At 42.7% G+C, this 14963-nt stretch overlaps 1 protein-coding gene across 1 annotated transcript; it reads left to right on the plus strand.

Annotated features, from left to right (window-relative positions):
- The first annotated feature begins 4503 nt into the window (after positions 1-4503).
- Positions 4504-14625, plus strand: eomesb (eomesodermin homolog b). The gene is made up of 6 exons (XM_070880872.1): positions 4504-5264; positions 10438-10592; positions 13031-13152; positions 13254-13412; positions 13504-13565; positions 13680-14625. The coding sequence occupies exons 1-6, from the start codon at positions 4522-4524 to the stop codon at positions 14407-14409; spliced, it is 1971 nt and encodes a 656-aa protein (XP_070736973.1). The 5' UTR covers positions 4504-4521; the 3' UTR covers positions 14410-14625.
- The last annotated feature ends 338 nt before the right edge of the window (positions 14626-14963 follow it).

A 14963-nucleotide genomic window follows, 5' to 3' on the forward strand; every position in this document is an offset into this window, starting at 1 on the left:
GACGCTCCTTAAAACCTATCTCTTTGACCAAGCTTTTGGTCATCTGCCCTTATTTCTTCTTATGTAGCTTGGTGTCCAATTGATTTTTATTGCCTTATAACACTCCTGTCAAATGCCTTGGGACATTTTACTACATTAAAGGCACTATATAAATACAAATTTTTGTTGTTATTAATAAATAAATAGTTTGCTTCATTCTTCACAGCAGAGAACAAAACTATCATGCCAGAGGTATGGGGGAAACTAGAGATTAGTGAAGTGGAGAAATTCACAGACATTCAGTATTAAAAAAACAGTAATAGATAAAATGATGGGATTGGATTCAAATGTATCTCTGTTAACTCACCCAGCCCTATAATGCCCCCACCATTTCTCTAACTCTGGCCTGTTATGTCACCCCATTCCTGCAATTATGCTTTCAGCCACATAAGCCCCATACTCTGGAATTCCCTTCCAAAACCCTTCCACCTCTTCATCTCACTTTCCTCCATTAACAACAACTTGCATTTAAGAGATTGTAAGATCTTCCTTAAAACCCACCTCTTTGATCAAGCCTTTAGTTAGTGCTTCCTAATTTCTCCTTTTTTTTATTGATGCACTTTAGGACATTTTCCTACATTAAAGGTGCTATATAAATGCAAGTTGATATTGCTGTGATTTTATCTCTAAGCCTAAGTGGCTTCTACCATGGATATAAAAATAAATAGGTGAGGAAATTTGGGTGTATTAGTTATAGTCTTCTGAATCTCAGGAAAGATATATTGACCTTGGAGCAGGTACAATGCAGATTCACCAGAAGTATCATCATCATAGGCAGTCTCATGCCAAAAAAGGATCAGTTCACAGGTGTTTCAATGAAGGCCCCAAACTACATCCTCAAGGATGGAAGATGCCTGTGCGTGGATTTTTTTAACATGTGGTGGTGGGCTTGACAGAGCTAGGTCTTGGTCCAGTGGCAAGGATTAACCAAGACGACTGGAGACCAGCTCTGCTGCACAGACCTAGCGCACGCACACATCGCAGTGTGGGCTGGCCATGCTGCCCCTGGGCCCCTGAACTCATGCCTCTCCTGGGCCCTGATCATATCCCTCTACCGTCTCTTGCTGCTCCTTCGCCCCGATCTCGCCGCTCCTGCTGTATCTGCCCATGTTCCAATCAGCAACCTGGATCTTGATGACGTCACTTGATGACGTTATGGCCCCGACCTGCGTGAGAACACTAGCGGCAAGTCGGGGCCATAAAACGAGCGGTGAGCGGCCTTGGGAGCAACGTGGAGGCATACCTAAAATATACCAGGGCTTAAAAGGTTAAATTATGAGGACAGTTTACAAAACTTGGGTTGTATTCCCTTGAGTTTAGAAGGTTGAGATGTGATCTAATCAAGGTGTTTAAAATGGTAAAAGGACTTGATTGGGTAGATACAGAGCAATTATTTCTGGGGGAGGGGGTGGTGGGGAGATGCAGAATAAGGGGCATAATCTTAAAATTAGAGCTAAGCCATTTAAGGAGTGAAATCAGGAAGCACTTCTTCACACAAAGGGCGGTGGAAATCTGGAACTTGCTCCCTAAAAGGCTGCGGATACTATCTCAATTGGAATTTTCATGTCATAACTGAGACGATAGATTGTTGATGGCTAAGAGTATCAAGGGGTATGGAACAAAGGTGGGTAAATGGTGTTGAGGTGCACATCAGCCATGATCTAGCTGGAAGCAAAATAGGCAGGAGGAGCTGAATGGTCTATTTCTGGTCCTTTGTGTAAAAACACCTTGTCTCTCATAGGGGAATCTAGAACAAAAAGATATAGGCCGGAAAGTACTCGGAGCTGCTTCCATTCCTCCACTGTAACTTTGCTAGAAGTGTGGCAGAAACCCCGTTTACGCGCACGTCTGTCCAAGTTATGAATGTGGCTCAGGAGCAACTTTGAGGAAATTCCCGGCCATCAACTTAGAATTTGAGCAAAAAAAATTAGACAGCACAGAAGGAGGCCATTTAGTCCATCCTGCCTGTGCCGGAGAAACTTCTTTACACAAAGGATTGTTAAAATATGTGTGCGGGGGGACTGCCTCAGACGGCCGTAGATGCAAAGTTAATTGAGGTATTTAAAAGAGACATAGATAATTTCTTGGAAAGTATGAGTGATAAAGCATTTGGAGTAAAGCCAGTAAATTGGGATTAAATAAAAACAGAACTGCCCTTGCCAACAAAATGGAAGAGCAGGGGGTGGACGGAATGGCCTACTGCTGTTCCTAGACAATAAATACCACCTCAGTCCTCGTACAGGTGAGAGGAAATCTTTTGTATGTCTGATTTTTCTGCTGTTTGAAAATTGGCTTCTTACTACAACAACATGAATTTATACAGCGTCTTTACCATGGAAAACGACTCGATGTGCATCACAGAGGCGTAAACTGCACAGTAATGTTATATTTAGAAAGCTTTTGTGCAAAAAGAGTATCTCTATTACGTTATAGATCAAAAGGTTATCTATCTCACAGTGATCTCGCGTCTAGATGTATTTGAGTTCTGGTTTTTTTACACTTCGCAGGTAGAAACCTGATGTTAGGGTTCTGATAGACCAATATTCAGTCGGTTTAATAGCTGTTTTAATGATGTTGTCTCTCCGCGCCGTGCTGTCACTCTCCTGCACATCACAGACTCCCTCAGACAGAAAAATAATTGGCCGTTTTTATCCTGCATGGAAAAGGGGACCCGGTGGGAATAAGACCTTTTTTTTCCCTGGGACAATTACATCAAATACATTCGGCGCAATAACTTCTGGTTCATATTCGTATGTATTTGCTTTAAATCGTCTCAGATCTGAATGTAAAAATTACTATCCTTAACCATTATTGCTGAAGAATCCAACGCCATCTGTTAAGTGCCGGCGCCAGATTAAAAGCCAATAAAGGCATCGAGAGGGGTTTGAATCGAAAGCCATTTCCTGTGATCGCAATCGTATTCGACAGTAGCTCCGCAACAGAAAGGGTTGATACGGACAGGGTTCCAGTGTAATCTGCTCTTGCAAAATAGTGAGAGTAACCCAGTTGAAAGTTAGTGACACCTACGGGACTGATCGCTGTATAAAGAAATATCAGTAAAGAAACGGTCTTAAATTGAAAAGTTTCGTTTTCAACTTGCTCTTTAGGGGAGGGTGGGAATAGTTCGTATCGATTGCAAAAACAATAAAACAAATAATTGAAGCATTGGGGAGAACGAGGAAAACGGCAAGCGTGAAGTTTCCGACGCGAATGTTTCAGATCGCACTGTTAATGGAATCGAAACACCTATGAAATCCTCCACAAATCATACCAAATTCTCATCTGATTTACAAGAAAAGTCCTTCGAGTTAACGGTAAAAATTTGTCTGGGGGGCGGGTGGTGGAGGGATTAAAAATTCGGTTGCACTTCAGTGAACCTGAATATCTCTGACTTAAATCATGTAATGGTTTAAGGCAATACCTGGAAATGCTGAAGAGAAAATGGTTCCATTGCTGGGAAGACACGTGAGTTCTGTTTGGTAAAAATCTGCTCATTTGTCACCCACTGACTTGACACTTAATATGCAAAGCGAACGGGACTGATGGAGTTGTCTGTCCTGAATATACAACGTGAAAAATAAAGTCTGGCACCTTAATATAAATAAACATCAATGAAAAACAACATCAACATTATGGATCAAGTTAATCTTCTGTATGAATGTGAAATGGATCAACAGCAGAACTGCAGCAATTTTCAAAGTGATTATTTTGTCCTTGGCCGTTATAGACTTTGAAACATCCCACAGTGATATGGCCAAAATTACTTGTACGGCATTACAGATTGGAGTTTATAAAACAAGATCAATTCCAATTCAGAAGGCGATTTGTAAAGTGCAGTAATCTGTAAGGATAAATATGCGGAGTTCTTCAGAGTGCAAAGTAATTGTCAGATCTAGACAATTCTCAGATTTGATGAAACAGGAGATCGTAGCAGCTGGTCTGTTTTCTGTAATCATTAAATATTTGGGGATAAAGTGTAAGTGAATTGGTGGAGGTGGAGGTTTTATTTTCCTTCCCCAGGTATTGGAGCTGGTCGCTTTCTCATTTCATTCGGTTGGAGAGAGAGAGATCAAGGAATCTGTTTGTTTATGTTAACAAATCCCTCCCTCCTAATGTCTGATTAGATTAACAGGCGACCAATCAGAGTGGAGGAGCAGGGGCGCTTGGCTCCGCCCTGGCTCCGCCCCAGCGGCCTCTTGGCCAATAGTCACTCGGAAGGGGGCGGTGCCGCGAGGCGGGCGCCCCGCCCATTGGTTGACATTTAAAAGCGATTGCGGGATAACCATGTGGAGGCGGGGCTGCGGGGGGAGGGCGAGAGAAGGCGGTGCGGGTCGAGGGGGCCAAGAGCGCTGCAAGAGCTCAAGACAAATACATTAAAGGCTCGCTGCCGGGTTGTGGTTTGTGATTTTGTTGATATAGATATCTATCTCTTTTACACTTTTTTCTCTAGCTGGGGGTTGTTGAGTCGAGGGGGTTGGACTCATGATGCAGTTAGCAGAACGATGCTTCCCTTCCACCACTAGCCTGCCCAAGACTTTCTACAGCTTGTCCTCTTCTCCCGAGAGCCAGAGCCCGGCGTCCACACACCTCGAATTCCCGGACACCGATCGAAGCGAAGCTCTCCAGGAGAACGGTGACATTCAGAAAAAATTTACCAGCTCCACCATGCTGACCGAGAACGAAAGCCACAATTTCGCCAGCTCCAAAGGGGCGGCGGCGGCGGTCGATCGGGGTAAAAGCTCCCCGGCGGCAGACGAAGACTTGGCAGAAGTTCGCTACAGTTTGGACGGAATGGGAGCCGAGAGATATTTCCTGTCGCCCGTCGCCCCGCAGAACCTAAGCCCCAGCCACCACCAGCAGCAGTCCCAGCAGCACGTCGGGGGCAATGTAGGCGCCCTCCTGCCCTACCCAGGCCAGCACCACTCGGCTTTCCCCGTGAACGGCGCTGGCAGATACCTGAGTCCTCATTCTGTGCTGACCAATGGCGCGTACAATCCGATCTTAACTCCTGCTGGAGCCCAGGCTTTCCCCCCTTCTGCTTATCCAACTTACCCCGGATCAGGGCGCTCTCAGTACGGACACGGTTACCAAAGTGGACCGCTCTACTCACAATACCAACCGACCATTCCACACCCGACCCGAGCACAGGTCTACCTCTGCAATCGGGCACTTTGGCTCAAATTTCACCGGTACCAGACCGAGATGATAATCACCAAACAGGGCAGGTAAGGCTCCCTTCTTTGTATTAAATAACGATCAGCAATTGCACTAGCGTTGGCTTTGCAATATGATGGGCATTGGATATCTGATAGTTTTGCGTAGTATATTCTGAAGTTTTAATTTTACAAGGTAATAATTCTGAATTTCACCATATTTCTGAAATATCCATAATGTAACTAATATATGTGGAGCTGTTCTCTCAGACATTTTTTTCGAATGTGCACTTGAATTTCTGGCTTATTTTGAGCTGTGTCTAATGGTGGTGCTATAAGTTGTTTCAGAGCAAAAGAACATTTGTATATTGCCTTTCATTATCTCAGGACGTCCCAAAGCGTTTGACAGCCAATGATGTAGTTTTCAAGTTGTAATGTAGGAAATAAAGGCTCGAGTGATGCGATATGTGTCAGGCCGTAAATAGTATAGAGATGTCAGACATACTCCATATATGTATAATTAAGGAAGGTGTAATGTTCAGATTTACCTTTAGCTCAAATAGTATTAGAAGACGTAACAAACTGTCGAATCCCAGAACCTGAGCGTCCATCTGTAAAAACTGAATACCTGTGCTGACCTGTACACCGGAGGAGAACTCCAGGGCGTGTGCACTCGAGGTTTGGTGCTGGTCAGCGATTCAACTTCTGAGTGTTCATCTGTAATTAAATATTTAAGAACAATTTGCACAAGGTTACTATCGGCCTAAATTTCCAAATATCAGGTGAGATGGTTCTATGCCATTCTGAAGATTATTCGTGAATATAGATAGTGCCGAATCGACTGTAAATGTGCAGGTTCGATTGGTAATGATCCCTAAAGTGTCAACCATAGCTCAGTGGGTATTACTCTCACCTATGAATCAGAGGTTGAGAGTTCATGTCCCACTTTAGAGACCTGAGCTCAAAATTCTAGGCCGACACTCTAATGCAGTACTGAGGGAGTGCTGCACTGTCAGAGGTGCCGTTTTTCGGATGAGACGTTAAACCAAGGCCCAGCTGTCCTCTCGGGTGAACGTAAAAGATCCCGTGGCACTATTTCGAAGAAGAGCAGGGGAGTATATCTCTGATGTCCTGGTCAATATTTATCCCTCTATCAACATCACTAAAACAGATTATCTGGTCATTATCATATTATTGTTTGTGGGAGCTTGCTGTGCCCAAATTAGCTGTTGTGCTTCCTACATTACAACAATGATTACACTTCAAAAAATATTTCATTGGCTGTAAAACGCTTTGAGACGTTCGGTGGTCGTGGAAGGTGCTTTACAAATGCAAGTGTTGCATTCTAAATCCCAACACCGCTTGTTCTCTCTGGATGTGCAGTCTTTTTTTTGACTGTTGCTAAAAGTTGTTTCAGAGCACAAGAGATGTGATATGTGTCAGGCTCTAAATAGTATAGGACTGTCAGACATATTCCATACATCACGTATCAGTAAGGCATAAAAGATTGTCGAATCCCAGAACCTGGGCACTGTCGCCAGGAATTTTCAGTTTTAGAGGAACAGAAAGCTGATTGCTGAAAGCAGTCAAGATTCCAGATCTAAATTTGGATTGAAATGGTTAATACATTAATCAGTTTCTTAAAGGCGTTGATACAGCGATCCGCCCCTTTTATTCTAAAGGTACAGATGAATTCTGAACTGTGAAGAGATTTTGAAGTCATTCTCTGACACTGTGCTAACTAACTTTAGATCACTTGGAGATTAAATTCCGTTCCATAATTTGAATGTCCTGTATTGACGATTTTATAAAATTAAAACCCAAATTCCAATGCTACGGGTGTCAGTAGGGCCGGATGTAAAGTGTAATCTATATAGTGTGAGCCATATAGATATCAGGTTTAGGTTTTAAGGACGAAACCACCGTCTATGTCACTAGTTCTTTTCGCTCTTTATACTCTGGCACTCGGAGAAAACCACAAATTCGATGAGATTGTAAAATTATTCATGTTGTCCAGCTCGAATTATTTTCCACAAGACAACTGAATTCAATTAATATGCCATCAGATTCACAGAATCCAGTTACCAGATTGGCGACCTTGAAACAGAATAACATTCATACATTACCTGTGCTAGCTAAGGGAGCACTTCACAGAGCTCGCTGCAATCCTTCAACCATTAAATAATCCGTGTTGTTTCTTAAAGCATGCGATTCCCTTTCTTTATAACTGCCTGTAAAGTTTCATCCGCCACATTATTGGTGAGAAATTGTAATGTCGAAGATCTGCTTCTCACGGAAACAAAGATTGCAATTGTGTATTTTTTTAATGCTTTTCAAAGTCTGGATCCAGCTTTAGTTTTGTTTGTATAGAGAAGGAAATCGTATCACCTTTTGATAGTTTCATTATTATTTTCTCGGTGACGATGTGTGACGCTAAAAACTATATCCTCTGGCTGCTGTTACGCTAACAGCTCTCCGAGATGTTATACTTTACCTGTCTCAACAACAACAACTTGTATTTATGTAGGGCATTTAACATAGTAAAACGTCCCCTGGCGCTTTACAGGAGCGTTTTCGAACAGCATTTGACACAGAGCCACATAAGGAAATATTGGGGCAGATGACCAAAAGCTTGGTCAAAGAAGTAGGTTTTAAGGAATGCCTTAAAGTCAGAAAAACAGGTAGCGATGCCTTGAGATTTAGGGAGAGAATTCTAGAGTTTAGTGCATCGGCAACAGAAGACATGGCCACCACCGCTGGAGCGATTATAATCAGGAATGCTCAAGAGGCTAGAATTGGACTGAAGGAGATTACAGAGATAGGAAGGGACCAGGCCATGGAGCGTTTTGAAAACAAGGATAAGAATGTAAAAATTGATACATAGCTTAACTGGGAGCCAATGCAGATCAGTGAGCACAGGGGTGATGGGTGAGCGGGACTTGGGACTAGTTAAGACGCGGAGAGCAGAGTTTTGAAGTTTTAGGTTTATAGAGGGTAGAACTTGGGAGGCCAGCCAGGTGTGCGTTGGAGTAGTCAAGTCTAGAGGTAACACAGGAATGGATAAGGGTTTCAGCAGCAGATGAGCTGAGGCCTGACCGAGTTGAGTGATGTTCCCGAGGTGGGACTGACACGGATATGTGGTCGGGAGCTCATCTTGGGGTCAAATATGACACCAAGATTGGAACAATCTGGTTCAGCCTCAGACAGTTACCAGGGAGAGCAATGGAGTTGATGGCTAGGGAATGGAGTTTGTGGCGGGATTTGTAGCTTCCCAATATTTAGTTCGAAGAAATTTCTGCTCATCCAGTACTGGATGTCCTACAGGCAGTCTGACAATTTTTGTAGGGGTCAAGAGAAGTGGTGGAGAGGTAGAGCTGGGTGTCATCAGCGTACACTGTTTCTAAGGGGCAACATATAGATGAGAAATAGGAGGGGACCAAGGATAGTTCCTTGGGGGAAACCAGAGGTAACCATTTGGGAGTGGGAAGAGAAGCCATTGTTCCCCTGATCACTTGCCTTTCATACTTGATCATTTATTAATTATGGACTGACCTTATTGTCACGGCCTGTTTCTGTGAAATGTGGTTCAGAACATTTTATAAAGTAAATAAAGTTTCGTCAAACCCACTCTTTTTATTCAAAAGCAAAATTCTGCAGGTGCTGGAATCTGAACTAAAAACAGAAAATGCTCGAAATTTCAGCATTAGTCAGAAGGGTCACAAACCCAAAAGTTAACTCTGTTTCTCTCCACAGATCCTGCCTGACCTGCTAAGATTTCCAGTATTTTCTGTTTTCATTCCACACTTTATTATTATTTTTCAGCCCCCCCCCCCCCCCCCCCGCCATTGTAAATCAGTAAAATCCATCGCTTCCCTCGCTCTGTTCAGTCGGATGCTGCCGCTGCAATCTCCGCACATCTCGGCGAGACCGCCAACGGGATCGTCGTTTGATGTTGGAGGGGGATTCATCTTAAATCTTACTATATAATACAATATAAATTCGGGCTGATATCCCGCTGTCACTTCTGTTTCAAACTGGCACCAACACAAACACTAATCGACTGTAGTCTTATCCCGATTGCCGTAGAATAATTGATATCGCCATCGGCTCACCTTTTTTTGATTAGTCGATATGTTTGATGTATTTAATCCGGTTCAGTGATATTTCTTTACATTTATTAACGCTTTAGAGAGTTAACAGTCCGGAGAATTACACATTATTTAAACCTTTGTTTTTTTATTTAAATAATAATCGTTCCGGTATTATTTGTTAGTGTATTTCGACCATAAATTGTGCGTTAATCTATGTTTAAAAAATCAACTTAGTTTCAATGTTCGTATTTCTAATAGCAATTAATCCCCCAAGAAAATAATTGTCAACATGTGGGGCATAAACTCTACGTAATAAATTGATGTACTTTGTAAAATACACCGACTATAGGATGATAACATTCCAGTTTTGAAACGCAAAAGGCATTTATTTAGCGTTATACATTTTCAGTACATTATGGGGTTTAATTTGAAGTCTTTTGTGTTGAAATATCTACCCATCCCGTTAGTATAACAATTTCACGAGATCACGAGCTGAGAGGCTCGGTCAGCCCCAAGCGCACGAATGTTGACAGACTTGAAGTTTGTGGATTCCATGGACCCGAGGCTGGCGGAGCCGATCGGTTTCAGAGCCCGAGGCCAGCTTTGTTGCTGGTCCTGTCCCCAAGATCAGCTCCGCTCAGAGTCTGTATATCAAGCTGCCCGCTTAAAACTGTCCTGTTCGCAAACCACTTTCTGCTCTTGAAATTAAACAGCAAAACTTGCCAGGCTTTGATTTGGAATTATGCTCCCGCCCCGCGTATTTCACTGTACATTTCAAAACAACGTGTGCTTAAGAAGACTTTCTGTGCTCTGTGAATGTTGAAAGTTCAGAGGCACAGTTACTGGGGCTTATATGATCAGACATGCTTTTCTGTAATATAAGTTATTAGAGCTAAACTTCTGAAAAAGTCTACCACAGAGTTTGCACTCTCCAAAGTTGGGGAGTTTACCGATCTGACCCGGCTCCAGCAGGTCGTGCCCATTGATGAATGTAGCGCTTCCTGCTACGCCCTCAGTGCCTTACCTCAGACTTTAGACCCGCTTAAATGTTTCGCTAAGAACATTTCTTGACGATTCACTTATCGGGTTTATGTCCTTTTATGTGCATTGCTCATATAAAATGGTATGTTTCTGTTGCTTACTTTATCTTCCAGGCGCATGTTTCCCTTCCTGAGTTTTAATATCTCTGCCCTAAATCCGACATCTCATTACAACGTGTTTGTGGAGGTGGTGCTGTCCGATCCTAATCACTGGCGATTTCAAGGAGGAAAATGGGTGACTTGCGGGAAAGCTGACAACAACATTCAAGGTGCGTATGACCGCTCAAAATGTGCAACACCTCGACCCAGTGGCTGGTGTAAATTGCAATCTGTTTGCACGTGTCCCGGTTACTCTCTGTTTCGAGGCAAAGCATGGTCTCAGTCAGTCACCTAAAGTCGCACTTTCATCAAATTTGAACACACATCTTCCTCCAAATTTCAGTTTCTTCCGGAATTTGTTAATTGTTCGGAATTTCAGATAGTAAATTGCTGGGGAAAAGTTATGTTGCAGGCAACCCTTGCATAAGCCCTAATTTCTCTGTGTCGGTATTGGTCTAGCCAGTTATATCTTGAAGGTATTAATACCACAAGAATTTGGCATACTCCCCCGACCAAGCATGTACTTAAAATAAGGACAGAAAATGCTGGCTCACTCGGCATCTCTGAAGAGGGAAACCGTTAACATTTCAGGTTGATGATCTTTCATACTTGAATTGCCAATACGCTTTGAACAGACAAAACTTTTTTTTAAATCGTATACTTGCTAACCAATTGCATATCATAAGATACTCCTGTACGCGTGGGTGGTAATGTTTATACTGACTTGTGCTGACTTAAGATCAGAATTTCCACCTGTGCCGCTCCTCGCACTTATAACTGAGTTATCCGTTGCCCTTTTCCCGTCTATTACAACAACTTGCATTTATGCATCAACGTAGTAAAATGTCCAATTGCCCTTCACAAAGGCGAGCATCAAACAAAATTTGATATCGATTCACATGGAGAAGAAGTGTCTGTGACCAGGCTGACTGTATGGGGCAAAACAACGGCGCGCTTTTACCACAACCTTATGAGAATCAGCTCTCTCGTGTAGAATTCGCCTATGGGACTTTTTGACTGTATTTAGAGTTTCCTATTGGTCGAGGTTCTGAATTCCGTTTTTTTAATGTTGTGTATTTAAGTATAGATAAAAAGGCTAGGTTATTTATTTCTTTCCCCCTCTATGAAAACAACCAGACACTGAAAAGTGAGCACTGCCCATCATCCTACTAGGACGATTTGGAGTTGGACAAATAGAAAAATGGTCCAATCAAACCAAAATGTTTGCTATTAAATCATGATCCGGTTTACTTCATAGGTGATCCAGGTGTCCGCCGGTAACGAAAGGCTTTAAACTCTCCAGTAGACACCGGATTATCTCGTTCCAGGGTTACCCCGCGATCATTCTTCTCGGTCTCGGTTTTGAGAACACGGATTCAAAAACGTTTAATCAGCAGAGGGTATCCACTTCTTTACTTTAACTGGTGCACGTTGGGCATGTGCAGCTTTCAAATGTGTTGCGCGTTAAGTGGACAGGTCCGTACTTTATTCTGACTAAGGGTCGTCGACCCGAAACGTTAACTCTGTTTTCCTCTCCACAGATGCTGCCTGACCCGCTGAGATTTCCAGCATTCTCTGTTTTTATTTCAGATTCCAGCATCCGCAGTATTTTGCTTTCGTACTCTTATTTGTACTGTACTTTGACAAAGTATGCACGTTTTCCCAATGGTACGCCTATAATTTTGACTATTACATGCCGGTTGTAGAGGAAGGGGGTGGGGGGTATTTCAGACTGATTTTGACAGTCATTTAATGTAAAATGTCTGAACAGTGCGACTTTCTAATGTTCAGTCAAATCAGTCTGAAATACCACCACCCGCCCCCTTACAACCGGCATGTAATATTCAAAATTATAGTCACAATTCTGCACAAATGTGCGGGCACGATGGATGAGCTGGTATTCAAAGCAAACGTCGATTTCCGTGCAATGCTATTCAGATGCTGTACCATTAAAATTTGGTGTTTTTCCTCTTGGAGCCAAGTAGACAGCAAGCACAACTGCAGTTTTGTCCGATTACACTTTATAGAGAAATGTAATGGGCTTGTGGGTGAACCAGAGTCACTAAGCCAGGTGTAAATATCGGGGTTTGATTTCGCACGGGGGTCAGTAACGCGATTGTAGGATCGTTTTACAGGCTGCTTGCAGATCAGCAAAGTGATATCTGAACAAAGAATGCTGTCACTCTTAATTAAGTCCATAACTCCTCATCTAAACCAAGATGTTAAAAGTGCAGCCGAGTGAAAATTGGTTCCTTGAACTTGTGTCAGGTTGAATGTGAAAGAATTCAATTGGGATGTGAGGCTGAAGAAGGCTGTAGAGTTAGGGTGGGGCAAAGGCATGCCTTCTAACGAATCTTCTTTCTGAATAACGTGAACAAGTTTTATTCATATCAAATCATATAAGCTGGGTTGTAGACTTCTGCACAGATGAAATTAAAAGATTCAGTTTCCTGGTCAATTTCACCATATTTGGTTACTCAAAATACCGAATAGACACTCGTTTTTCAAACTGAAATTAAGACAGAACCTTAATTCAGAAAGAAAAGGACTTATCCCAGTCTCCCGAATTTGTTCCTCACAACGTTGTATTTTTTTAAATTTCTTCCAGGTAACAGATCTTACGTCCACCCTGAGTCTCCAAACACTGGGGCTCACTGGATGAGACAAGAGATTTCCTTTGGGAAACTTAAACTGACTAACAACAAGGGCGCAACTAACAACAGCACTCAGGTGAGGCAGTGAAGGCAGGCTACACCTCTCTCCGATGTGTTAGACTGAAACTAACCCTTTGTGGAGAATGTGTAATAGTTGTCTGTTTTTCATTCTTATAGATGGTGGTGTTGCAGTCCTTGCACAAATACCAACCACGACTTCATATAGTGGAGGTGAATGAAGATGGTGCGGAAGATATAAGTGACTCTACGAAAACTCAAACTTATACCTTCCCAGAAACGCAGTTCATTGCTGTGACAGCCTACCAGAACACTGATGTAAGTATAGTTTGTTCCAGATTTGATTTGATAAAGCAAATCCAGCTGATGGCAACTGATAAATTTTACAAATTCTTTTTTTCTATATTAGATCACACAGCTCAAGATTGATCACAATCCATTTGCCAAAGGTTTCAGAGACAACTATGATTCGTAAGTATATGCTTTCAGTATAGCAACTTTGAAATAAGGTAAATTTTCTCTTTTAAATCTTGCTGTTTTGTGGTGAGTTGGTCAATATTTTATTCTCTTTTTTTAACTCCTCAGTATGTTCACTGCTCCAGAGAATGACAGATTGACCCCTTCCCCCACGGATTCACCCCGATCCCATCAGATAGTGCCTGGGGCCCGTTACACCGTTCAGCCTTTCTTCCAGGATCAGTTTGCCAACAGCATACCATCAGCTCGGTTCTACAATGGTGAACGAGCAGTGCCCCAAACGAGCGGCATCTTGTCACCTCAACAGACCGAGGAGTCCAGCAACCCTCCCCAGAGGTGGTTCGTCACCTCCGTACAACAGCCTGGCACCAACAGGTTGGACTTTACCTCTTACGACACAGATTATGCTACTAATGCCTTGCTGCCCTATGGTCTCAAACCTCTACCCATCCAATCTGCTCATTCTCTGAGCTACTATCCTGACCCAACATTTGGCTGGGGCTCCAGGAGTTCCCAGTACCAGAGAAAGATAGCCTCTGGGCTAACATGGTCTTCCAGAACGAGCCCACCAGCTTTCCCAGAAGACCAAGTGTTGTCCACTGAGGAAAAGTCAAGAGAAGATGCAAACTCACCGTGGATTGAAACCCCTCCGTCCATCAAATCCATGGACTCAGACTCTGGACTCTATGAAAATGCCTGCAAGAGAAGAAGGGTCTCAGCTGGCAACTCTAGCACTGAAAACTCCCCAACAATCAAATGTGAGACAATTACTTCTAAGGAGTATAGCAAGGATGGCGCAAAGGCAATGGGCTATTATACTTTCTACACCAGCCCTTAAAGTATTCCTGTGAAGTCTGCCTGTATATATCCAATCCTTTCACCAAATGTCGAGATGGTCTTACGAGTGCCAAAAAGACTAACGTTTCCGTCCACCTTAAGAACTGATCTTGTACAGTCTACTAGTGCAATCAAATTTTTAAGAAGGTGCCAAAGCTTTCTGATGCTGTAAGCAACAAGATGGACATATTCTAGCTAAGCCTGTCCTCAATGTGATGTCCCATAATATATAGTATTAATTTTAGAAGGAATTTCTTCATGGGGAGGGGGGCGGGGTTAAATACCAGATTGGCGTTTACCATATGTGGTTTTATTTATTTGATGATACAATGATGTACAGTTCCTGTTCTGTATAGTCTACTGTAGAATAGGTGCGGTATGGTGTAAAAGAAGATGACAGTGTTAGTTCAATAAATAAAACCCAGTCCTTTCCAGTTCCATCAGTATGTACAGATTAAGCAGAAACAGCTCTTTTCAAACATTACAGTTTTCAAAAGCAATAAAGTAAGACTGGATCAGACTGCAAATTTCAACTTTTGAATGGGATCCTGTGAG

Source organism: Pristiophorus japonicus, chromosome 5 (genome assembly GCF_044704955.1).
Source record: "Pristiophorus japonicus isolate sPriJap1 chromosome 5, sPriJap1.hap1, whole genome shotgun sequence".
NCBI lineage: Eukaryota > Metazoa > Chordata > Chondrichthyes > Pristiophoridae > Pristiophorus > Pristiophorus japonicus.